The following is a 26,906-nucleotide window of genomic DNA, read 5'->3' as shown; positions in this document are numbered from 1 at the left end:
TTTTACTGTCTGCTGCTGGGTTTTCTACAATGACAGGCTCAACATTGCTTCAGCCCATCATTTCTTGAGTCTGACAAAGGTCACTGAGAAGTTGCAAAATTGGCAGTAAATTGATATTATTTTTCTGAGGTTCGGAATTGAAAGTACATTAATTTTATTGAGTTCCATTAATGTTTCTGTAAAAGCAGTGCTTTTTTTTTGCTAATTCTGTGAAAGCAAAGGAATCACACATGACCTGAACTGATTCTAAGATTTTTCCAGGTTACTCTTGGACACTTGGACCTAAAATATCTATCATGGCATTAAAACAGGCAGAAAGAGAGGAGTTATTGCCTCTTTCTTCCCCACATTTGCTTCCAAAAAAGGGTACTTTTGGATTCAGTCTTAAATTCAGAACAAGAAGCCCCTTAAGACTTTTTTATGGAAGTCTGCAGTACATCCACAAAGCCATTATTTCATCTCTTCTAGCTCTTAAATACTGTAGCACTAGAAAAAGAAACAGTAACCTGTTTGGGACAGAATGCATCTACCCAAAGAGTAATTCCTTCAGTTATTTTCCTTCTAGCACCTAGATCCCCTTCACTAGCCTCTGAGGTTAAACCTTCTGCATCAGATCTCACCTGACTCCACTGTTCCGAGTGGAATCTTCTGGCACAAGGATTCATGCAGTGGTATATGTTATGATTAAAGCTAATAAAGTCCAGCCTTTTATGACTCTACTTGGCAGCATCAGTGAGCTTCCCAAGCTCTGAAATATTCTATTCATTCCCTCTCTCATTCAATGATTTTTCAATAGAAATAGCCAGGAAAATTATATTTTTCCTTAACCTTTTTTGTAGGTTATTTTATGAGAACTCCTCAAGACATTTGTTAACTCCTAGCTAGGGTTTGACTCAGGATCTTGCACAATAGTGGTCCACTTTTACCTGAGGCAATCATATTTACAACAGAAATACTAAAACACTACCAGTAATAATTTCTTATTGACTAAGAAAAAATGAGTGAGAGAAAAAAAAAAAACAAAACAAAACAAAAAAAAAAAAAACACTGAAACATGAGCATACTTAAATACATAACTGGAATTTGTGCTCTAGTCCTTCATACTTTTAAGAACACTGCCATCTACTGAGGATCTGAGAGGCTCTCCTTCTTACAGAGCTCAGGTCGTGGAGCCAATTCCAATTTCTTGATGACACTCTCATCCAATTAACCCTTCTACTTGATTTTCAGAAATTAATTACTGTAATTAACAAAATTTCACTAGCTGGTGGCTTGATTCCAATAAAGAGAGTTGGAATGTGCCAACAGTTATTTGTTCCTTTCAAAGCTCTGGATGAACAACCTGGTTTTATTTCAGTCCCTTCATGTGTACTTTGACTGCATTCAAGTATTTCAGACCAAACAGCCAATACAATATAGGCAGTATCTTTATTCAGCGTGGGGGTGTATATATATGGAAGATTTGACCAAAAAAACCACATTCTAAACTGCATTAAAAGTTTATAGACCGTTAGGTTTGAAGAGTCAGGCTGTTCTCATTGCTGGGCCTGTTGGCTATACTTAAAACAGTTTTCAGGGCACTGGTACATTATGCCTTTGCAATAAGTATTCTGGGACCAAAATCCATATACTGCATCAAGCAGGTACAGAAATGCTTTGGCAAATTGACAGCCAAGAGTCTTTGTTGTTCTTACATCTACTGATGATCAGTGAAATTTGTGCTGCTACTCCTGCCAGTGTTTTAGGTAAATTTTAATACTGCCACCTTTGCAAAGACTAAGCAATTCCTGGAAATGAAGCTACAGAGAAATAGAAGACACTGTTTAGATGGCATTTTGATATGTTCAGACTCACCTGAGCATATCCTTCTTTGTACAGCTTTGGCAGCAACCTCACCATGACACAGACAGCACCTGGGTGTACAATGGTGCAGTCTCTCATTTCCAGCCTGCAGTGAAAAGATATATCATTATTATCATTAAAACAGCAAAAAGGTTCTAACAGTGTTCCAGCAGAGCACAGCATTACATCCTCCTAACAGCAACCAGGCTCAGCACTGGAAACTAAGCAAACACAAATTACCCAGAACAGCTGGATACCTCCTGAGAGTAACAAAGACAAGACATCACCTGCTCATGAGCTGAAATTTCAAGGACCTGCACATTCAAAGATGTGAGGCAGCCTCTTTGAGCAAATTTTGCCTTTGAAGGTACTTGCAGAACAGAAAACAGACAACCAGAAGAATCGCTGATGCCTCAGTCTACAACCAGTGTTATCCTTTTATTTTCCTAGAAGTTTATAACTTGGGTTATACAGCAACCTTAGTATTTTAAAATAAAATGGAAATAAGCAAAGGTGAGACAGTCTTGATGAAATCAGTATGCCACCCTCCCCTTCCAACACTAGAATTTGCCCAAAGTATTAAAGTAAAATTTAATATCTGATTTCCCACCCGTTTTCATTTTTGCCATTTATGACCTTTATATGTTCAGGCACAGGAAGGAACTGAGGAATCAGAGACATCACAGAGAAGATCTGTTAATGCCATGATGCAGGATAGAGGTCAGATACATCTCAAAGATGAACACACAGCACAGCAAAAATCTCTAGTTTAGGCACTACAGGTTAGTCCTGTTTAGAGCATCATCAGCATTTCTGGGTACACCTCTGAACTGGAGTGGTGATGTGCACAGTCAGAAACATCTGTCCCAGGCAGGTCTCACAAGAAAAGCAAAGGCAACATCAAATGGCTGTAATTAGACTGACAAAATAAAGCACAGTATGCTTTAGTGAACTGTATAAAACACAAAGCACAAGGATAAGAGTAAGCATTAAAAAAAAAAAAAGTTTTATAAGGGTTTTGAAGGAGGGTAAAAAGACTGCAATTAGACATGTTTGTTAGCCACTCCCAAAAAGGCTCATCTGATACAGCAGAACAGAGAGTAATGCGTAGCACACTGCCACACAGTGACAAATAATTTTTACTGCACCCTCAAGAAGGATAATTTCAAATTAATTGCTCATTTGCAATATTTTCTATGCAACAAATCAAATTCCGGTCTAGAATAAAAGAATTGCTGCAGCAGTGGTTTCAGTGTGGACACATAAACCTGTACTTGACATGAATATGGGCAAGTTTTTAAATGTCACAGAAAAAGGTACACTGAAAATACACTCTCCTCCCATCTCCCTGAGAAAACTCACACCATTTTAAAAGAGAAAAATCCAGGCTCACTAAAATGAATAGGGACAAAATCACATTTGGAAAGCTGCCTAGCTGGAAACAAACCTGGCATGCTGGCCCATGCCCAGGTGAGCCAGAGTGTGCCCAGGTGGCCAACAAGGCCAATGGCATCCTGGCCTACATCAGCAACAGCGTGGCAGCAGGAGCAGGACAGTGATTCTTCCCCTGTACCTGGCTCTGGTGAGGCTACACCTCGAGTGCTGTGTCCAGTTCTGAGCCTCTCACTACAAGGACATCAGGGTGCTGGAGTGCGTGCAGAGATGAGCAACAAGGCTCAAGAAGGTTTTTAAGAATATTATACAAGCCTTCTCTGTGCTCCTCGTTTTATGGGCTGTCTTAGTACAGCTGTGTTCCTATTCCAACTCTTCACCTCTGCAATTACCCCATCTCTCACATTCCTGCCCCTGGGCTATCCAGTCAACCCCATGATTCCACTCTATCTATCTATCTCTCACCAGTTCCATGGTGTGAATTGCAAATCTGCTCTGCACTGGTGCCACTTAAATAAGACAAATAGGAGGTTTTGGGGACAAAAATGAGATGTCACAGAGAACCTGAAGAGCCATTAGCACAGTGAGCTGTCTGTGGCAACAGCAGCTGCAGCAGCCATGCTGCTTGGGTGGGCACAAAGAAGGGCTTCCCTCCCAAGGAGATCAGCCTCAGTTAACACAGCTTGCAGCAGGCTCTGTCTAATCACCAGGAACAAAAGGAAAACCAGAGACCCCATCTGCCACAAGAGGTGTTTCAAATATTACTGCAGGGGCAGGAACACAGAGAGCTGGATTTGAGATGGGAAGGACAGAGTCAATTCCCCTGTGTCCCAGAAGCTTGCAGCATCATTGACCACAGGACAGTGGAAGGGGCTAGAATATTATCCAGCATTAAAAAGCTAACTTTCCTATGTATTAGTCACAGGCTCCTGCAGGATCACCTCCTTTCCCTGCCTCCCTGGGAATATTAAATACGTGTTGCAAGATAGGGCATCCCAGGCCACCTACGCTGGCTGCATTCAAGTTCCTCCTTTCAAGCTCTGTCTGAAACCTTTCAGGGGGAAGTGTGAGTGTGGAGTACAGCTAAGGGGAAGCTGCACTAGGGGAACAACAGGCTGGCAGAAACTATGGGATTTCTTATTTTTGTTTTCATAAAATTTACTGGTAGAGAAGGATACAGGCTGTATAGCTTGAAGATTGACAGCTTTCCAGTACATGTTCCTCTTTTGTGTTTGCATACACTTGTCATGGATAGTCTCCCACCACCCCTAGCTGATCTGCCTTCCTTTTGTGCCTTCACATCCCAGAACCAAGACAAACAATCCCAAATCAGACACTGTGAACTGAAAGGGTCTCAGTTTACAGGATTCATATCTCCACAGGTGGTATTCAGTTACTGTACAGCATAACATCTCAGCAGGTAAAACAACACAAGGAGATAGGAAGCATTGCTCCTTTCAGACCTAGTAACTTCAGAAAGACAATCAGAAGACAGAGCCTCACCCCTCCCAGCATTGCCCCAACCTGCTCTTTCTCCCTTAGCATCCCTAGGCCTCTCTTATTCACACACTTCAACAACAGACAGTGTGCTTCTCACAAATACCACCACCTATGTACTCATGCACATGAACCCATGTTCTCCCAAATCAGGATAGGAAGATCTGCTTGGAAAAGAGCATTTATTCCTCCCCAGCACTGAGTACCTAACCAGAAACTTCCAGTGTAATTTAAAGAGTAGACAGGGAGCAAACATCTCCATGGCTACTTTAAAATCTGCTGCACAGGGAACAAAAAAATCCACCACACATTCTTTTACTTGCTTCAAACAAGTATAAATATAGTCAGAAATGCTTATTCAGCCTGCTTCAGTACTTAGGGAAAAAGTTCTGCTGACTTCAGTGATGGCTGCTATGAGTGGCAGACATCATGTCTTGGTCTTTAACTCGGAAGATGACTTTGCAATAATCTACAGTAAGGGTTGGAGAAATCTCACACTTATCAACTTAGCCTTTTTAAGAATAAATCCAACCAGAAACAAATTTGATAAAAGGACTGAGATCCAAGATAAAGCTAGAGAAAAATGAATGGACAGAAAAATCTCATGCGTTACAAAATGCAGGTGATTCAGAACTGATTCACAGCTGACAGCTATGCTGATTTCTGGTATAGTTTCCCCTTCCTACCAAGGATACATGTTTTGACATAAACCTTCATTCAATGAGGTAGGCAGCATGACTGCTCCTTTTCCAATTTTCTCTATTTCAGCATGAATAAATGAGAGTGTGTCTGCACATGTCCTTGGACGGACACACATAAAGGAGCATTTAAAATACTTTAGGGTAACTTTTATTTTCAATGTATCAAGTGACTGGAAGCAGCTTTCCACATAATTGAAAAAGTCAAAATTGACCAGAGCAGGTTCAAGTAGTGACTAAGCACAAGATCTCAGTCCCAGCAGCCTTCTTCTAAGATTCCATTCCTGCTCCCAGTTTCTAAGTGTCAGAATCATCAACATGAACCCTGCAACTCTTGGGGCTGCGTCCCACTGCTGCACTAAATCCTTATATCTCAATTTTTTCATCATTTACCTTTCCAAAAGCATTGATTTCTGCTGCCCGGAGGCCCGGGAGTTGGAATTGAACTGATTTGTTTACCCTTGGCAGGTTATATCACACCTTACCTCAGTTTACTACCATATAAAATGTACATATCAGCTTTAATACTCTATCTCCTGTAGTAAATAAAGGCTTACTTCTCTTCAGGGTTCCCCCACAGCATATAGGCGGAGGCAGGTAATTTGTTGCCTGGTCTTTTGAAAGCAAAAGGATGCTCTTCTTGATCTTGGGGTGCCTCCTGACCATCTCTTGCTTCTTCTCCCATTTCTGGCTTCCTCTCCTTAAAGTACCTTTCCTGATGGAGGGTTCCTTTGACCATATGATCAAGAAAACTCAGAATCCAAATGCAGTTTTTTAGCCATTCTGGGAGAGGTTCTGAAGAACAGAATGCTGCATCCAAGAATTCTGCAAATGTCCTTGTCTTCTCAAGGCTCACAAGAATTTGACTTTTCCCTTCTGTCCAGAAGCATCCAAGTGATCCAAGATCCTCTGCCATCTTTTCAAAGAGACCATTTCTCTGGAAGAAGGTGCTGTTGACAGGGTCTAGGTGCAGGGCTGCAGTTATCCCCTGGAGAGCATAGAAAACCAGCTCCAATATGCAATTGTGTCCAACTGCTGCCCACTGCCCTGATGGGGGGTCCTGCAGAGCACCTTCCATGTCTGAGAGGAGGGACAGGAGCCCATTGAATCCACTGCAGGTTCTGAACGCTGAATGGCTCTTGGGGCTCTCCAGTATCCTCAAGAGTGACTACAGATGTTGGGAAGAAAGAAAACAAAAGAAGCACTTAAATGAAAGAGGAAAGAAGCTTTAGAATATTTTACAATTGAAAGATTGCGCAAAAATTCTCTCGCCAAAATGTCACTCTTTGAGAGGGGAGGGTAAGGTGGTCAAAATGAAGGTCATCACTCCACAACTTCTCCTCCCTTCCCCCATATACCCAATGAATTATACAACCAGCCCTTGAATGCACCCTTAGGAGCCACTAAAACAGGTACACAGCAGTGCTCCCACGAGGAAGCAAAGAAATCAGATTTCCTGCTTTACATATCCTAGTCAGTTTGGCCAGACGTAGCTTCATATCTTTGGCTGTTCTTTTACCAGTCTTCTCAGTCTCTTTCAAGAAACCTGCCTTTGCCCTAGATAAATGGAAGTAAAGATTAAATTGTAAATACCCTCACATGGAACAGCTCTTTACAGACAAGTCTTCCTGCAGCCCTGAATGGACGTGGGAACCCACACTAGACTTTTGCTCATGACTGAGAAGGCCCTTTCCAAAAAAAGCCAGTGACATGGAATGGCACAAAGAATATTGCAAGCAGCAGGTTCTCCTCATTAAGAAATACAAGAATACCTTTTCTCAGCTGAGGTATTTTTAAAGTTTGCACAACACTTTAGAGGAAAAAAGCCATAAAAAGTAAGATCTCAAGACAATGAATTAATTAGATTTTATCTGACTTCAATAGGCTTAAAGCAAGTTATAAGTGAATGCCATTTGACAATATAACACATATATAAAAACAGCTTAAACTATTTGCCAATTTTGAATGTTATGTGCTTGCCATTTTAAAACAAATCTGGAAAAGTTATTAAGAACTGTGGAAGTAAAATTGGTAAGAAAAAGGAGCTTGCAAGAAACAGTCTGCTGCATTTGGATATAATTGATCCCAATTTTTTGGGGAGGTCGCACAATTCATTTTGTACAGGAACTTTTCAAATTTGATGCTGTACCTTTGCACAGTGGAAAGGGTCAATTTCAGATATCGATCTACACAACAGATATCCAATGAAAAAGCTTTACTTCACAACCTCCTGAGGAGGAACAGTTTTTTACAGAAGTATACCTGCCCATAACAAGACCTAGGACTGTGAGAAAGGGTTGTGAGAACTGAAGGGGGAGGAGGCACTCTATTACTGTCATTCAATTTTGTATGATAATGTATCAAACCAGGCAGAGACTTCTGAACAGGGAGTAAATTTAATAACTTAGAGTTGAAGTTATCAGGATGGCTTTAACACATTCCAGAGTAGGTCAACAGTAAACACATTTACTCCAGCTCTAACTCAGTTAGAATTTAATCACCTATGAGTTAGTATTCCTCTGTCTTGAATCTATAAAACTGATGTCTACTGGAAAACCCCTAACTCAGTTACTGCTAACAGAATTTATTTCATGCATTCCATTATTTGTTATTCCTCCTAATTGTCCACGTGCCACACTGGAATACGGCAGTGCTAATTGCATTTGGGCACAGGCTTTAACAGCTAAATATACATTAGCAAATCAATCTGAATTTGTGTGTAACACAATCACAGTCCCAATGGATAAAGAAAATAAATTCATTTGCTTACATTATACTTTAATTCAGTTATCATTTGTCAAAATTAGGCACTGAAGTTGCATTTATTTTCATATTAGTTTGGACACCATACTCAACTTTTCCACAGGTATTGTTAAAGTTTACTGTTTTAATTCAAAGCTATAAACTTCATGTTTTAATTTTTTTTAATAACATGGTTGTTTTCTTATAGAAGATGTTGTTATATTGTACAGAAAAGTGAATTCCATTCATACTTGACAGAGGTGGTAGTAATTTTAAAATCAGTGCTTAAAATAGTGCTGCTTTTCAACTGGATGCCTAAACCAAAATAAAGCACCGCAATTCTTTCCTCTGTTTTATTGCTCAGGGATCAGACACTCTGGGATCAATAGAGGCTATGACTAGTTCTAGTCTCTTCCTCCAAACATTCATAAAACTCTTCCTTTCCATTGCTCATCTCTTTTTACATGTGTTTACACTTCCTGTGTTTGTGAGAAATTACCAAATTAAGGACAGCAAAGTTTCAAACTTGGAAACTTACCAGAAAGATGTATTTTGTCTCATGCCTACCCTGGCTCTTCCAATCTTTCTGCTTCACATCTTACATCCTTTCTCCACATATTCACTTTCATACACATTTGTTTCTCCTTTCTCTGTCACATTACATAGAACTGCTCATACAATTCTGCCTTTAGCATTTCCATTCTTCCCTCTTGCATTACTATTTAGGTCTTCAAAATACTTTTTAATCTGATACTGAGTGAAGATATTGACCACACAGGCATTGCTAAAAATCAAAGTGACCAATTTACCATAATCTAGAGCTGGCCTATGGCTCTTTCTTCTGCTCTTACATCTTGAAAACAGATAGTTCCCAAGAAAACCGTGCCTAAGGGAGAGCCACATTAGTTACCTTCAGAAGATCTAGTTTCAGATGCAGCTCCCATTGAGTGGAAGAACAGAGGGCCCCAATAATAATGCTCATATATTCTTCATAATTGATGACTGATAACTGCTCCAAGATGCTGAGAGTAGCACTCCTGTAGCACTCATCATCCAAAAATATCTTGATATATGGCACCATTCCATAGTCCTTCAGAACAACTAGGGACAAACACATTATCATTTTTAGTTAAACTATCCTTTGTATGTAGTTTTTACAGGCAGATTTTCAGTGTTGGTGTGAAGTGCCGCATTTCTATAAATACAGCAGGACAGGTAAGAGGGGCAGCTGGTTAAGCTAATGATGATTGAATGGCACAAGAACAACTCAGGATGAAGTGACTGGATGACCATGATTTCCAATCATGAAGGTGACAGGTTCCCAATACAATAACGAATGAAAAAGACACTTCAGTTTCAGCTTAAGCATCTCTTTCATTTAGGAAGAGAACTTTTTGATAGTTTCTGAAAGTATATTTACACTGTGCAAGATGCTGCAAACGTGATGATTCTAGGATTTCAGAGTGAATTGAGCGAATTCAGTAGTGTTCACTCTTGTGCTACTGTGTTCTACAAGATTCCCTACAAACAGGTATAAAATTCTTAGGTATAACACAAATATAGGAGTGTTCCTCAGCATGCACCTGGTCCAATCAAGATTTCAAATAACAGATGTAATGGAAGAAAATCTGGATAAACAAATGATACACAAGAGTCAAGTACACATACTTTTTTTTTCAAAAAAGCTAAGTATGTGCATCGTATATAAACACTTCCGGAGTATGCACATGGATGAAGGAAACAAGCTGACTACTGGGACAAAACTCATTATGCAGGATGAGAATACCTTTGTCACATTTCTTCCTAGTGTAACACAGTTATCCCCACACTTCTAGCTTTTTTCCTCCATTTTTAACTGAAGCAAAAAAAATCAGAAAATTTGTTGGTGCTGCTTAAGACCATGGCCACTTACCAACAAATATCATGAGGGTAGCACAGTCATGTGTATTTCCTTACCTGTGTTCCTCACAGACCTTGCTGTAAGGGCAGCCACCATTTTCAGCATCACAACATTTAATTCCTTCTCAGTGCCTTCTTTCAGGCTAGGCAAATGAGTTCCAGCTGTCAGCATATGAAAAGTTATGTTACAATATGCAAGATATGGAAGGAAGAATTTTTCCTCAATCCAATCTCAAGCTTGTATTTTAGAGAACCCCAAATTAAGACCTGTTTAAAAGTGTGAGCTGAAGGATGCCACCCAGAAAAATTCAACATATACTAGCAAAGAAAATCCCAGAGCTCTTTAGGCTAGTGAGCAGAAAAATAAACAGCAAAGATTTCAGAGAGGTGTGTCAAATTTAGGCAAATTGGCTTGAAGACAAAATCTAGCTACTCAGTATAAAATTTATATATATATATAAATTTACTGTAGAAAAACATTATTTATTCCTATTGATCTGCCTACTTCAATGATCATTGTGAGTGGCATTAAGTTGTACCTGACTTCCTCAATATCTTGGCTTCCTTCCTCAAAAGTGCCAGCAGCAAGCCTAAGAGCCCGGAGTCACGGAAAATATCACTAAATAACAGGTCCTTCTGGGTCATGCTGAGAAGGCACTGGAGAGCTGTTAAGGTGCAGAATGGCACTGTGTTTTCCTTTATCAAATACTGAACCTTCTTCAAAATCTCATGGGGAACATAGGACAGGTCCAGGACTATGGACTCCACCAGTCTGAAGAACTGGACTTGGACTGGGTGTGGTTTGAAATGAATGATGTCAGTGAACTGGTTGATAGGTTGCAGTGTCCATTCCAGAAGAAAGAAGTTCACTCTGTCCCAAGCCCATATGGTCCCAATTGCTGACAAGATTCTTCCACACAGGTGCTGATCATTGCTTCTCTGGAAAATGGATTGCAATACCTGGAAAGGCTGGAGGTTTTTCACTGTCATTCCTGTGCGGAAAAAACCCAGGTGAGATCATTTTTATGTGAGTGTCATTTAAGTCTGCAAGCACCCTAACTGTAATGTTAGATCATCTGAAAGTGGAAATAAGTGCAACATGAGACATGAGATTGGGAGGCATATTCGTGAGCTTGGATGAGATGCTAGAGCTAACATGGTCATTTTAGTTTGGTGTAGGTGGCATTCAGGCTCCTGCAGCACTGACACATAGATCTGAAGATGCCACATCATACTCCTATCCTCCATGTTAAGACAAAAAATGAATAGAGTTTCATTTTGCTATGACCCACCTACCAGGCCACACGTGCACACGCACACACATACATATATACACAACACATATATATCTATATATATTTATACACACACACATATATATACACACACACACATATACACTGTACCAGAAGACTGTCTCCGTTCAAAATCAAAGTGTGGCAATTGTGGGTGCACAATATTGCCAGAAACTTTCAGTTCAGTTTTTCCACAGGTTGTAAGGCAAGTCAGCATGTCCAAGATCTCATCCAGATAGGGGTCTCCTTCATCTTGCTGCAAACCCTCACATCTAGGAACAAAAGTCAGCACAGTCATATGTTCATGCCTTAATTATGAAACACTTTGGATACATCATCAGGCATGGAGCACATTTGAGCTACACAGAATAATCCACACCATGGTGACACATTGAATCAGAACAAAACCTACAGACTGAAAGAAACTGAAGCAACACTGAAAGAGCCTTGTTAACAAATGGAAGATAAATGTTTTAACTTAGTCCTGTTATATGTTATTAAAAAAAAAAAAAAGAAAAAGCTAACTCTGTAAAAGTCTGATTTGGGAGATAAAAATTTAAACTTTGTGAAAAGTCCAATAATTAAAACACACTTCATATAAAAAGGTGGGCATATGGTTGGCAAGATAAGGGACCTGTTAATTGAGATAAATAACAAAAATCGCAGCCTTGAGGAAGGGAAAAATTTTATATTGCCTGAGCTTTGTGAATCAGATATGATGATGGCAGGTCTCATCTAAGTAAGGAAATAGTTTGAAATGCAACCCCAGATTTGCCATGGTTCATAGACTGAAGGGACAGTCTGTCAAAGGACAGAGAGCTGTTTATCACATCATCTTATTCTGTAGTTCTAAGATGGATCAATTCTCAAGGAAAACTGCATCATCTGGGCATGGGTTAGTGGCAGAGAAATATACTAATACTGTTGGGTTAGAAAAATCTCTGAAGAAAACAACAAAATATTCTGGTTTCACCTAAACATGAAAAAGAACAAAAGAAAGCAAATGCTTTTTTTCAAGGAATGCTATTAGCAAGATCCTTCTTACCTGAAGAAAAAGTTCTAATCATCAGAGAAGAGAGTACCTGCTCACACGAAACCTTCTGGAAGGAACTCTCCATCTATCCCTTTATGCCAGCACATGGTGGGAATGAAGACTAATCTGAAGCCCTGAGCACCTATTATTTCTGTCTCTTCAGCCTAATTACATCAGGTGAAAAGATGGGGACAGTCATAGCCTTTACTGAAAAGGATTCCATGTTTCCTGCCCTAACATGGTTAGAATTTAATCAGAAATATGCATCTCAATGCAGTTTATTTACAAGGGACATCTAGACAGTCTCTGTTAACTAAACAAAACACTGCCAGGAAAACATAAGGTTTTTTCCAATAATAAATTAATAATTTTGTGCCATTCAAAATCATGAACAGGTATATAGTCACTCACAGATATCTTTGACAATCCTCTAGATGCAAATTACAAACTACTCTCCCCACCCCAGTCATTGTTCAGGGACCAAAGTTTTCACAAGTGTTGCCGAAATAGTACAAGAATGGACAAATCCAGAATGGAAACAAACATCTGGAAATGCTCCCTTCAGACAATACTAAAGAAACTGAGCCTGGTGCAACAACACAAGGTGACAAGGAGGGCAACAGATTATGTTTTAACCTTGGATTAGGATAACTAGTGGAGATTTTTCCTGACATGTTTATACTCATCTCGGTTCTGAAGAATGTAAACATCTCAGTTTAAGTTTGGGTGGGTTTTGTTTGCTTGTTTTTGCACACTAAGGAGATAGTGTTTCCCTCCCTAACTGACTGAATTCCTGGATTTAAAATTCATCTTAACTGAGACAAATGTCTCTGGCCTACATCTTTTCTAATTCTAATTGATGAAGAACCTTTGTCTTGTGTTCAAATGTCCCCATCCCACCTGCAAACTAACTTCCCCTATACTGTTCTCCTTCTGTTATGTAGTAGTAAAAGTCATGTACTGCTTCCCTTCCTAATATAGCAATGCTTTACATCCACAGAGTTACCTACATGATTCATATTTTAAGAGACCACCATGCATTCTGAAAATTAAGCTTTGCCATGCTCTAGAAGCCTACTAGAAACCTCTCTTACCTGAGTAAAATTTTTAGCAGGAGTTGGTAGCCATCATTATTTTCAAACTCTGTTAATAAAGCTGATGATACAGGATAAGAATCTTTCACAAAGCTCAGCACGATGCTGGCAGCTTCACACACATCACAAGCAGGTAGAGTATCAGCCAGTGTAAAGAGATTCTGAACAGCTATTTTAATGCAGTCAACAGCTGTGGAAAAAAATACAGCAGGTATTTAAGAACTGACAGTCAAACAAATTTAAAGTTACTAACAAAAATTAAACAATTTTGAAGTTATATCCCAGTAAAATAGGAGTCAGATAACTGTTTTTCTACAAAGAAAAGAGGATATATGAATATCATACTCATTTCAGAAGCACTGCTGGCTTTAAAATATGCATGCATTTCTTTGCTTTACTACCAGAAACTGATTTAATCTCAGGTGTATAAGATTTCAACTCCCCAACTCACCAAAACTCATATATACTGAATACAGCTGTCTGAGCACAAGGTAAACAGAGACTAACAGATTTAATTGTCTCATACTAAGTCAATCACACATTCTATGCAGAATTCACAGATTAATTCTTTACTCAATTAAGCATATGTAATTGGGGCACACACATTTTGCTTTCAGAAATGAAAGCCTAGTTTTCTTGTCTAATCTCATGGCCAGGCCTTCCATGGCAGCTTCAAAATGTCAAAATAGTTCTTTCCATCTCACTCCAAAAGCCAAGTTTTTATGTAAAAAAAAATATCAATATGCATTTACTCCATGACATGGGCTACTGATGGTATTTTGTGAATTATAAAACTATTTTTTTCACTTCTAAGAATTTGAGAATTCTGGCCTTTGCAATTTTTAATAAGAAAAAAAAATTCTTGAACTAATAAAGCCTAGAAAGAGGTGAGGGTTTAACCAACCATGTGGTTGTCCCAAAAGATACCATTACTCTGAGTCCAGCCCAATTTAGTGCTCATGAGGCTCAGACCTACAGACTGAGTCACACAACTTAAGAAAAAACATAATACATCTTCCTCTTGCCTATGTCAGTGTGATTAAGTGGGATTGGCCCTTGCCTGTAATTTGGAGGGGTTTTTTTATGTTAAAAATCCTTCCATTTCCAGTGGAAAAAATAAATAAATAAAATTCACTAAATAAAGCTCCTCTCTACTAAGTCACAAGCCCATGCTTTGCAGCTGACTATTGGATGATGTAAGGGAGATTACTGATGATGTAATCTATCCTTTCTGGTAATTCACTCTCAGGGGAGCTATGGGGAAAGCCGAAGCCAAACCTTGTAGATACACAATGCTGGTTTTGGTCTGAGCCTTGGAAATTGTTCTTAGCACACGGCCTGTAGGTACTTTCCATGAGTGGCTGCACTGGTCCCACAGAGAAGAAGTTGCTATAATTAATGACTGAAGCTTATCAGCTGCCAGTAGTTCCTCTATGCCTTGTTCCTCTTTGTACATGTTAAGCATTATCTGAAAAGCAAACAAATATCAGCTACAGTAAACACCTCTAGACATACCCAGGAAATTAAGAAAAATCCATTGGGGAAGGAGATTATAAATGATACCAATACCAGGAGAAAAGATGCAGTGAAATGAACAAGTCCTACCACTAGGATATTCTTAATGGATTTTCCCAGTCAAAGTCATGTTGTTTTCTTTAGTAAAAAATATAAGAGATAGTTTATACGTTTTTTTAATATGGCTCCTGATGCTTATTCAATGTTTTGCAGTCCCAGCTTACTGATTTTTTTGGCAGTTTGAATCAAATGAACAGCTAAGAGCCTAAGTGAACATCTGAGTACCCAGGGCAAATGAACCCCCAAATGCACATCTCACCTTAACAAGCATTTCCTGAGTTTTGGCATCATCCTCACTTGTCTCCCTGTCATCACTGGTTTTCTTCAGAGGGACAGTAAAGAAAAGGTACAGACACTGCATCAGAGCAGCTGGGAGTCCAGATCCAATAATGTTCCACATGGTCCTCTAAGAAGAAAAATACAATCAGGTCCTCCAGAAGCAGAGCACAGTTTCCTTGTGCTCCTAAACACTGAGAATAGCCATGGCAGATGAAGGACCCACTTGAGCATCTTACCCTCATGGGTGCTCTAGGGCACACAAGACTGGCAGTCACATAGCATGGCTGTAAAATGCACTTGGCAGAATTTAATACACTGTGTGTTGCTGTTCCCAGGACTCCTTGCTCCAGCTGAACTACAGCTTTGGCAATACTGTGTCCTGCACATGGAGACCTGCAGTCAGTGGAGCACACGGCCTGCAAACCAGCAGCTGGACCAACAGCAAGGCCAGGGACAGACAGTGTCCCCTTTACCATTACTTTCCAGGACACTCAGCAGCTAGAGAGGCCTGGAATGCTGAAAGCATGAATTCTCCACTCCCTCCTGACTCAGGATAGCAGCAGTTTAGCTATAACGCCTTCACTTTTTTAACATATTCAATAACTGCACACACATCTAATTACAGGTTTTATAAGTGCAAGTGGCAGTTTCTTCACAGTGTTTCTCAGTACTTAGTTTCCTCTCATCTTCACTATGACTGCATAGAACTTCCAGAGAAGTCCCAGTGTGTGTGCTTGGCACAGAGTAGTCATAACAAAAATCAGCACCAAAGTAACAGAAGAATGAGGTTTGTGGTATGAAGTTTTGTATGTGTGCTACAAAAAATGGCAACGTCTTAAATCTGTGAAAAACACATCTCATCAGAAACGTCATGTTGTGACTAGCTATATATATAATTTTATAGAGCTCCTTATGATACAGAACATATCCATTATAATATGACAGTAAGATTTTATTTTCGTGAATCCTTGAACAAGAAAGATTAACACAAACTGTTTAACTAAATGTCACGGATAAACACACCACAGATGCCCACCAGCAGGCTGTACTCCTGATGCCAGTCTGCATTTGGGATGGCTGTACAAACAGAGTTTGTGAAACACTTCAAAGTGAGAGACTATCAGGATTGAAAAGTCAACCACTATATTACCAGACAGATTCTTACTATTCAACTTTTTGATACGTAAACTAAACTGATAAAGAATACACAAAAAGATACACAATGGGGGGGGAAAAAGCAGAGAAACACTAAAGAAAAGCAAGCTGATAACCAAAACTAAAAAGATATCTGAAAGCACAAAATGCTTCCTTCTATCTTTTAGAAAATCCTGGCCTACAAACCTGGTGGTGTGTCCTTTAACTGTATACCTTGGGCATGCTCAAACTCAAAATATTAGGGATAATGCAAATAAAGAGACTGGGGTGTTCTCCTGTACCTACACAGTTTCTCTGAAATAAAAAGGAAAACATGCTATGTGGTGTTTTCTCTTACCAAGTCAGTCTGTGAGAGCAGATACACTGATTTCAGGAGCAAATGGCCATCTCCTGCTTCCCCTTTCTGCTTCAGCAATTGCTCCAAAGCCAGACGAGCTTCTTCTGTTATTACAAAAACATTAAACTTTAATTCCTTAGTGAAAGATGAAAAATGCTTCATTTATGCTTTCATCTTAATTTTGTTTAATTTGTCAGATCTATCACAGATCTGACAAATTAAAAAAATTACAGTAGCAGGAGTCCGCTAAAGTAAACAGGAAAACATAAAATTGTTTTGATTCAGCATCAAACTCAGTTCATGCAAAACACATGTTTCAAACTGGCAAATTTCACCAAGAATACCAGCTCAGTTCATGAATAATGGCAGCTGACAGCACAAAGAATGTACAACAGCCACCAGGAAAGCCATATGTGATAGCAATGTTTTTCTCATTTAAGAAAGCTCCCCAGAATAGTGTGCAACCTACTCTTTCACTCTTACCTGCATTATACATTACACACTTCTACAGAAGTTCCAAACTAAAGATCAGCATGGCATACAAGGCCAAATCCTCAGTGCAATCACCTCAAATCAGTGCTAGATCACACCCACAAATATCTGGTTTGCTACACAGCATTTTCCTGGTCCCGCTTTATTTCCAGCACAGCGACACTGAAAGACACACATTTCCAGAATAACTGGATCCAATGGATATGGTGTGGGATCCTTACCTGCAGGTTTCCCATTGAGGTTCTTCTTAATTTCTTTAGTCAGAAGCTTGGAAACCTCACTGGCTAAAAGCTGGATGTTGGGGAATACAACTGCTCCAGCAGACTGTTCCCAGGCCTGAAATCCAAGTGCAGCTGTTAAGTCTCTGAAACATCATGTCTTTGGTAGATTGACAAAAACTAATAAATATAAACAAATGAGCATAAGGCTAACATTCCTCTATAAAAATTCAATAGTCAATATAATCCATTAAGCAGTATTTCCCAGACAGACAGGAATATGACATTAGAGATACAGAAGTCAAACTGGAACTACCTTTTGAATCTTGTAATGCACCCACTAGAGAGCTTTTACAGTATTTTCTACACTGAATTCAATGCAAACAGTGTAAATATTGGTCATACCCTGTGTCACTAATTATTTGTATCAAAAATTATATGCTAGCCCCTTTAAAATATGACAAACACCCTGAAGAAACAAAATTATAAATTGTTTATAAGCTTGTCTATAAATAGGCTTATAACTCCCTTGTTCAAGAATGGACAAGCCGTTAAGAACAAATCTTACTAGATAAATAGCAGGAAGACTTGTTTATTCCCTGAGTTTACTCCCTTTAATGTTTCTTGGCCCTACCTTTGGAGGAAAAATTCAACATCAATAAAATATTCCAGCAGACTGATACTATTGCACCCAACCATCTTCCAAGAACTAGGTGCCAATTCTTTTATATAAAACCTCTGATGATACACACATTTATGTGTTAGCAACAGTTCAGCATTCACCTCTAAAGACCAGTCTGAGAGATCTCTGTCCTCAGCAACCGTAAAAAAAATTTCTTTACAAAAGTCTCTTCCTTTTAGAAGCTCTGAAATACCACGCTGTAAGCCCCAATGATTAAAGGAAGAAAAATGACATATGTCTTCCTAAAATAAATTGCATCAGACATCCCATAGTACTTTCAGCCAAGAAATCAGTGGAACTCTTTGTAAATTAAGATCCTACACATATTATTCCCTTCCCTATCATGGCTTTCAATTTCTGTTTTTTCATCACAGATGGCAGCTTGTGGACAAAGTGTCAGTCACCTCTCAGTAATCAAGCAAGCATCAAGTTTTTACTTCATTTTACTGTAGTCAATAAGTAAAATGCACCCAAATCTTCTTTCTGTGTTACAAGAGTGAAATGCAATAGGCACAGTGTGCCTATTATTAATTTTCATCAATCAGTCAATATTATTAAAAGCAAACTATTTTTTTTTTCAGATTTTGACCCTAAGTTGCTTTCAGAGACACTCAGTTACAGAAGCAAGATCCACCAATTCATCCACCTCTGATGCAGAAGGGAGGGAAAATCTGTAAAGAGCAGAAGCAAGCTGAGCAAACACAATGACAAGAAACCTACAGTCACTTAAAAATACACAAGGTTTGTCATCAAGCTATGCCCTTTTTCAGAAGAAAGCAGTGCAAGATTTCTGCCCCTCTCCCTCAAACAGGAACATCCTCTATACATTTCAGAAAGGCCTTGCTATACTCACTCTTCTGCTAATAGAATGAGCAGGATAAGTTTCAGAAACTCGGACCATACACAGCAGAGAGCAGTAATCAAATGTTCATAGCAATGCTACTAGTCCATCTCCCTACAAAACAGGCCACTAATGTTCTGATTTGATTTTGTCAGTGCTCTTCCTGAGGGTCAGACACCAATCTTTACAATGCACTGTCCTTTAGGAACAGACTTAATTAATTTCATATTCATGTCTGAGCCTACAGAGGATCTATATCTGGGAGCATATCAATGTGACTCCATTGTAGGACATCTGCCTTTAGGGGGAAACTCAAATAATACGGTATCAAAGTAATCTGATTTTCTTTCTTCCTCATAAACCTGTTTCTACATATTTAAGATTCTGCCACAAGTTCCCTGTGTCTGCTGTTACCATCTGCCCTTCCTCTTGCATGGTTCATGGAGAGATGCTAGCCCAAAACCAGCCATGTATTAGAACGTTCTGATATTTTCTGAGGCACTGAGAGGGAAGATACAGAAGGCACATTAAAATGACTCCCAGCCCAGGCCTGAATCACTAGCAGATGGCTGACATTTCCCTCCCACACCTTCTCCTTCTACGTCAAGGAGTAGCAGTGAGTAATGAGCCCCCACTCCCCCGGTGTCCCCTGCTTGGTGACCCCTCTCTCCATCCAAATGAGAAGGGCTAAAGCACTAAAACAAAAAGGCAGAGATGCACTGGCATCTACATGATCGGAACAGGAAAGTAAAAGCAAGAGAAAAATCTTTCAAGGAGGGAAAGGACTCACACAGAGCCCATTGTTAAACCAGGGGAAATGAGGTAGTGTCTGTAAGAACTCCACAGCATGTACCACTAAACTGAGATGCTTTTCCCCAAGCCAGCAGAAGGCTGGTATATGAAGGGAGTAAAAGTCATGTGGGGAAGGACATGATAACTAAGAGCTAAAGGGCAAGATCCTTCAGAATGTACTCTTAAATAAATGATGCAAAGCCAAAATTCTCTAGTCAAACTTCTGGACCTAAATGCCTACAAAGCTGTGCAAAGCTCCACTAGCATATCTAAGAAAAGTGGAGAATCTCAATCTCACACCTAGGGCACAAAATCAATTATTAAGGAAAAATTCACTTCTCCATTATGAATATATTCAGTTTGAAGTTTCCTTTGAGAATTTAAAAGCCCCTTTTTGCAAGAATTACTGAAATTTAGGAAAACAGTTTTTACAACCCTAAGGCTTGTGAAGTTCAGCCCAACTTAAAGGAATCTCATGATGGACACGCATATGTACAACATTGCCAGTCCCTCAGAAATACTCATCTTGCCTCCTGGGAAAAACTGTCCTTTGGCCCTAAAGTACTGGTACTAAAATTTATTCCCTTATTTATCATGACACATGAGAATTTTCTGCTATGCTGTTAAATTTTTAACTCCTAAGACTTCAAGATTTTATGACTTTTATCACCCTTGTACAGCTTTCTTGGCTCTTTGAAAATTTCATTCAAAAATTATCAGTACATTAAAGACATTCTTGCTTTTCAAACTTAGTTAAGGATCAGTAAATCTAAAGTTGTTGTATATAATCTCATCTCACCACAACTTGTTTATTTCATGCTCACTACATGGTGTTCAAAAACTAAAGCTTGAATAAAACTCAGAAACTTTGAGATCTAAGAATGTCAATGTAATTGTAAATTTGAGGCAAGAAAACGTCAATGGAAGAATGTCACATAGAGCCTGGAATACACTGCTTATGAAGACAGGAGGAAGCAGTTTAGAGAGACGACCTTTTATAGCAAGGCCTGTTTGTTGGGATGAGTTAATACCCCGGAAGCATTAAGGATGTGTTTTCCATGGACCTTCAAGAAGAAGTGTGCTGGTTTGGTCTGGGGTAGAGGCTGGTCTGGTCTCAGTGGGGTTGTTTTGGATTTGTGCTGCACACAAGGCTGATAACAGAAATGCTGTTGTCATTGCTGAGCAGGGCTCACATAGAGCCAAGGTCTTTTCATGCTGCCTCACTGGAGAGGAGGCTCCCAGTGGAGTAAAAATTTATCACCTAAAGGGATCTTGCTTCAATTAACAACACTGGCTATTTAGGTGACCACAGAATGGATAAGGTAAAAGAAACTCAAATTGTCAGCTGCACCAAAGACAATAAAGAGAACAAACCTTTAAGAAGAGGGGAAGAAATTCTAGCAGCCTTCTCTGTTGCTCCTCTGGGATGAGAAATGGAGCCACTTGTTCATATTCTACAAACTGTTTGCCCAGAGTCTCCCACAGGAGGGAATGGCTCTGGGGCAGCTCATCCTTGCTGTGTGCAGGCTGCTCCAGCACTTCTGTGGTGTCTCCTTCATCAGGGCTCTGCTCCTGCTTTCCTGCATTGTCAGGTGACTCCTCCAGCTGCCACAGGACTTCAGCTGCTTTGTCCATGCTGAGATGAGACCAGATATATATATTGTGTTATTTGCACCTCTTACCAGTCAACTCTCCCAAGATATTAGACACTGACAGTTTTAACTGTTGGAGTTACAGTTTAGAAATATGGAAACATTCTCAGTCACTGACTCTTTTCCAACTTTAATGGCAAATCAACCTGCTCTTGGACAAGAACATTACTACTCTGCAACTGCATGAACAAGTTCTCTTCCATGAGATGCATATGCATGTGCTACACAACTCATCTGGGCTTTGGCTGAACAAACCAGTAAGCCACACAGCAAATCTGGATTCCGACCCCAGCTTTGCCACTGAGGCAGATCTTCTCCCTTATACCTCAGCCACCTCAACTGTAAAACAAGTTAGAACTGTTACTATCAGCAGATCTGCAACAGAAGCACTCTAGCTAAGAGCCAGGTTACACATTATAAACCAGCACTAAAACAGCATTTGGGATTATCTTCCTTCTTCATCCATCAGCTACACAGCTAGCTTACTGCTTGCATTCTGCCCACTCCATGCCAGATGAACCAGTTTCACTTCCACACTCCTGCAGTAGCACTGTACTGCAGAGATGAAGGGCAGGACATTTATCTTGTCACTGTGCACCATACCACCTGCAGCAGGATGATGGTCCCAGCAGACACCTCTGCCTAGATGCAAATGCTGGTCCTTCACACTACACCACGAGCTAACTTATTTTACCACAGCCCATACTCTCTCCTTTGCTAGGAGATAGAGGCCTATATAATGTTGATCAGTCCCCAAGGAACAGTCAGTCCAGAACTTCCTATCTCCACAACATTTTGTGTTTTGTTGCTGTTGTTTTCCTTAATTATCTCTATTAAGACAACGAGCCCTATGAGAAGAAAAAGTGTGGTGACTGCACAGAGTAAACAGGAAGACTCTGTTCCTCATGACTGTGTGGGAGTTACATTTGTCATATGTTATACTTAACTCTGGTGTGGGATTTTGACCCACTTGAGTCATCCTGAAGCTGTAAGTGTGCTGGTTGAGAAAGCCTGAGTGTTCTAGCAGTGAGCATAGTTCAGTTATGTTTTCAGTGAAGGTCAACCTTTGCTATCCCAAACAGCAAAGCTATTCTCTTCCTCAAGGAGATCTCTCACCCTGGAAGCTACTCTGCTAATCGTAAATCAATGCTTACAAGTAACTCACTCCAGTGCCTACATTCACCATGGTCTCCTGCACAGGGAACCCCAAAGTGCTTCACAGAGGGACTCTAAAGGGGTGAAATTTAGTCATGGAGAGGTGAAATGAAGTGCTTCCACTGGCCCCCAAAGAAGGTCAGTGACTGATGAGTCAGCTCCTTGAGCTGCACTGCACAGGCCTGGACATGTGGTTAACAATTTTCTCCTCCTATTTATACTTGACTGAGAAGGCCTTGTTTGTTGGTGGCATGGTTAAAGCAAGCAGGGATAGCCTCTCGAAGTGTTCACTCTGTGAATCCGTGTAATGAGAGAATTCGTCCCAGCTCCACAGAAACTTTTACAACCACTTACTCAAACAACTTCCTTAGTGAAAACCAACATGTAACAGGCTACGTGAGACATTTAAAGTGTATGTGAAACATTTTAATCCCCTAAAATATATGAAAGCAAAATGAAGAGTATGATATTCCTTGGTATTTATTCCAACCATCTAGACTACAAAAGCCATATCAGACTACATATCAGTACTCCAGTATTAGTCTGTTGACTCTACTGGCACGATATGCTTTAAATATTATTTCTACTAGAAGCCTTTTCTTGCATCTACAATTTGATTCGGACTTTTAAATCCTTTCAATTTTCTTTTCATCTGGGAGGACAATTACTCTTCTAAACCTACCACAAAATCACATAGTTCATCATTCAAATATCTTTGGTATTAAGGATAACTTAGATATTTTGAAAAGGTCTTATAGGTTGTCTCTTGTACACTCCACTACATGTTCTGATCCTCAGTGTAAGTTAATAGCATATTTCAGTTTTGGTAAGTTTTTTCTTTGATTCTTGATTGTTTGATAAGATACTTTTTTATAAGTATCACAACGATACAAAAAGTAAACTCTAAATAATAAATATTTTAAAAGATAGAAAAGTGAAGACTAAGCAAATAAATCTGATAGTATCATTCAGAATGTAGTGTCAGGTTACAGAGAGAAAATGGAACTTAATCATGTATTTTCCCTTTTTTTCTAAATAAAGCTTGTGTGAAACCACACAGCAATGTGGCTAAATCTTTCCAGACTGAAAAGACAGAAGGGAAGAAAGGCCTGACCAAAACTGGCAGAAGGACCAGCAGAATACTGTTACTAACAGCTTACTAGTTGAACAAACATGATTTTTAATGACATTTTAATTATATTTATCTGTGATTATCCCCTTCAGCAGTTCATAAAAGGATCCTATTCAGGTAAAAAAAAAATCCCAATTTGCACCAAGACCAAAAGAGAATCAAATCTCATATCAAATTTCAGACCAAAATTGGTCCCCTTTTTATAGTAAGTATCTTAAAAAAATGTTAGTTGAGTGAACATGGCAATCTTTAATCTCCAAAAGTACATGAACACAAAATAAAGTCTACAATTGGCCTCCTTATTTACTCCAACTGTTCAGATAACAAGAGACATTCTAGACAAAATACCAGACCCATAGTTCTAGCACTACCAGCTTTAAATATTCCTTCTCTAATATACTTTTCTTGACTATTAAATCCCATTATTCTGTGGACTATCAGAAACACACAGCTCAGATCACCCCAAAAATCCAGTGTGATACTCTTTTATACTCTCTTCCTTTCATTGACAGCCAAGATCACTCTTGAATGAACACAGTTATGACAGCTAATGATTGTAAACGCTAAAAACAGGAATTCCACTACTTCCTAAGGAAAACTGTCTTTGCACTGCAGTTTAGGGTGAACTTTGATTGAAACCTTCACTAATTGAAAGTAATACTGTCATAATATACCATTTTCAACCAATATTGCAGTTCTGCCTGCTTTCAAAGACAATCTCACGACATACCTGGGCTCCTAGACTTGGTAGCTCCTACTGCAGACAAAAAATCATATCCAGAGAAATGAGTGTTGCTGCTTCTGCTCTTCTAGGCACATTGGGGTATGCAGTAGCTCCCACTCTGCTCTTTAAACTTTCCACTGTGAATCACCTGATTAGCTGCTGCACTTGCTTCCTGGGGAAAGCAGAAGTGAAAAGCAAATGAACCACAGCTCAGGAGCCATCAAGCTCCCAAAGCAATTTACAACAGCTCAGCTAACACACAAACCTGGAAGGCACAGCATTCTTCTCCCTGCATCAAGAGTAACCAGGTATTTCCCCCTCTGTACCACATTCACAAGGGGGAAGGGGAGTGGGATTTGTTTCACTTTGGTTTTAAATTTAAGGCTTACAAAACTACTACAGGAATACAGCACCACAAAGCTCAAGCTCTCTGTGCAACAATCTACGGCCAAAGTCAGGCAACTATTGTAGTCCTTCCTCAAATGCTGCACCCTTAAAATAAATACATTTGAATGGCAAGGGGAACTCTGTGTCCCTGACCTCCTTACTAAAATGGTCAAGGCACCCACTGAGATGAAGAGGCAAACAAGCACTATAAGCTCACTGACAGCATAAATGAACTCTGATTAGATAGGGGCTTGGGGAAAGATTACTTCTCGGTTGTCTAGTTGCTTTTTTGTTCTCCCTAATAACACATCTGAAAGGCTTTATAATGTTTTTGGGTTTTTTTAAGGGGAGATGGAGTTTAAAGATTTTTACACAGGAAATTCAAGTGTTTCCAAATGCTTCTCCCCAGAAATTTTATGGTGATGCTCAAAACCAACAGGATCATGAACTTACAGTGACTGAAACCTGAGGGGACTCTACCCTAGGTGATTAAAGCCACCTGTCTTCTGTTGACATCTGCCTTGTTCAAATGCTTGAAAAAGCATTCAGAAAGAAAACTAACTTTCTCTTCCAATGAAGCTACAATTTCACTGCTAATCCAGGCTGAAGACTCCTTGTAAATCATAAGCCAGGATAAAAATTGCCTGTACTCCACAGGAACCTCTCTTGATGCAGTGGTGTTCCTGGCACAGAGGACAGCTCTCATCCCTTATGGGAATGTCTTGTATTGGAATACAGGCATCAGCAAAATCATGGGTTCAGTTCATCCCTTTACACATTATACCATGATTTAAGCAGAACAGTAGCTTTGATGCAAACAGAAATATACCTTAGATCCCAAGGAAAATACTCTGCACCAGTCTATACAAAGAGTAGCCTCTACACTGACCAGGTTTTGGGAAGCATTAGATAAACTAAGTATAATTTACAGACTGTTTTCCAAGAAGATCCAAGGTCACCCAGAGCTAGGCACATGCAGGGCAGCTCCAGTGAATATTGTATTTGGCCACTTCAGTGAGCCCCAGGGCCACTCACAGCCCCGTGCTGCACTGTGGGGCCTCTGGCAGCTCTCAGCACAGGCTGAGCAAGCTCCTGCAGCCTGTGAAGCTCTGTGCCAACACATCTGCTGCTGTCCTGCTCTAGGCCATTCACATACCAGCTGATCCACTTCCAGCTGCAATCTTGCCCAACCCATGCTGCTGAGATGAATGGCAGAAGCAGAGATCTAGAAGAGAATATTAATACAAATCCAGAAAGAACATCACTGTCTTAGACTTCCTAACTCAGAACCAAGCCTAAGTGTGCTCCATTTCCACCATTTTACTGCCACTTTAAAAGCACAGGTCATTTGCAGCAGCCCCACCATGCTGTTTGTTCAGAGAGGTTCATTTCCCAGGGATCTTCCCAATCCAGTGGTACCTCCTCACCAGATGATGTCAGGACTCCAGCAGACACACAGTTGTTAGGAGAGTCACAGCAGAGGAAGTACCATTTCTCTTTTTCATACCTCACTAACTGTTGATGGGTCTGCAAGTCCAGTTTCAACACGCCCACTCTCTTAATCTCTGCTTCACTGGAGCAAAACAGATGTAACCAAATTATCTGTAGTAAAAATAACTCAGGGGGTAAAGACAAACATACAGTTCACATAGTAAGAAACAGTGCCATAACACCCTTTATCAGCCTGGGTTGTTTATACTAAAATCATTGTAATGTTCCTCCACCTACAAAAATAGGAAGAAAAATCCTTCTTTGTCCTCTTCTCTATAGTCTCAGGGAAATAACAAAGAAAGACATGTCTCCCACATGCATTTGCATCTATGTCAGGGCACCTAGTTCAAAGGAACCTTCACTTTGAGACATCTAGAAAGGGCACTAAATCTCCTGGTCCCAGGAGCAGCTCTACCAACACCAGCTGGAAACTGCCATCTGGGAGGGCAGATGTGATGTAGGTCATCCGTGGCCAGGTGGAGATGGGGACCTGTCTGAGCCA

General features: G+C 39.9%; 1 protein-coding gene across 36 annotated transcripts in view; it reads right to left on the bottom strand.

The window, feature by feature from the left end:
- Window positions 1-26,906, bottom strand: part of WDFY4 (WDFY family member 4) — a 129,414-nt gene that overhangs the window by 91,405 nt on the left and 11,103 nt on the right. For 22 of the 36 annotated variants that reach the window (XR_010367348.1, XR_010367349.1, XR_010367350.1 and 19 more), the window contains 14 exons: window positions 26,333-26,486; window positions 24,533-24,698; window positions 21,238-21,499; window positions 17,552-17,666; window positions 16,839-16,942; window positions 15,327-15,473; window positions 14,771-14,960; window positions 13,493-13,682; window positions 11,477-11,637; window positions 10,610-11,062; window positions 10,128-10,232; window positions 9,082-9,272; window positions 5,987-6,597; window positions 1,855-1,948 (listed from right to left, as the gene is read on the bottom strand). Coding sequence is in view for 30 of the 36 variants with exons in the window: in XM_064430730.1 (XP_064286800.1) it covers window positions 1,855-1,948; window positions 5,987-6,597; window positions 9,082-9,272; window positions 10,128-10,232; window positions 10,610-11,062; window positions 11,477-11,637; window positions 13,493-13,682; window positions 14,771-14,960; window positions 15,327-15,473; window positions 16,839-16,942; window positions 17,552-17,666; window positions 21,238-21,498 (2,622 nt within the window). In the remaining 6 variants the exon portion in view is untranslated. Of the gene's footprint in view, window positions 1-1,854; window positions 1,949-5,986; window positions 6,598-6,820; window positions 6,987-8,709; window positions 8,956-9,081; window positions 9,273-9,957; window positions 10,027-10,127; window positions 10,233-10,609; window positions 11,063-11,476; window positions 11,638-13,492; window positions 13,683-14,770; window positions 14,961-15,326; window positions 15,474-16,838; window positions 16,943-17,551; window positions 17,667-21,237; window positions 21,500-24,532; window positions 24,699-26,069; window positions 26,139-26,332; window positions 26,516-26,906 lie in introns of those variants that run through there. The other 14 variants (XM_064430706.1, XM_064430704.1, XM_064430721.1 and 11 more) reach the window with 10 other exon arrangements.

The sequence above is a fragment of the Passer domesticus genome, chromosome 8 (genome assembly GCF_036417665.1).
Source record: "Passer domesticus isolate bPasDom1 chromosome 8, bPasDom1.hap1, whole genome shotgun sequence".
In the NCBI taxonomy this organism is placed as follows: Eukaryota; Metazoa; Chordata; class Aves; order Passeriformes; family Passeridae; genus Passer; species Passer domesticus.
Note: the sequence above shows the minus strand (reverse complement) of the source record. Positions and strands in the feature narration are given on the sequence as shown.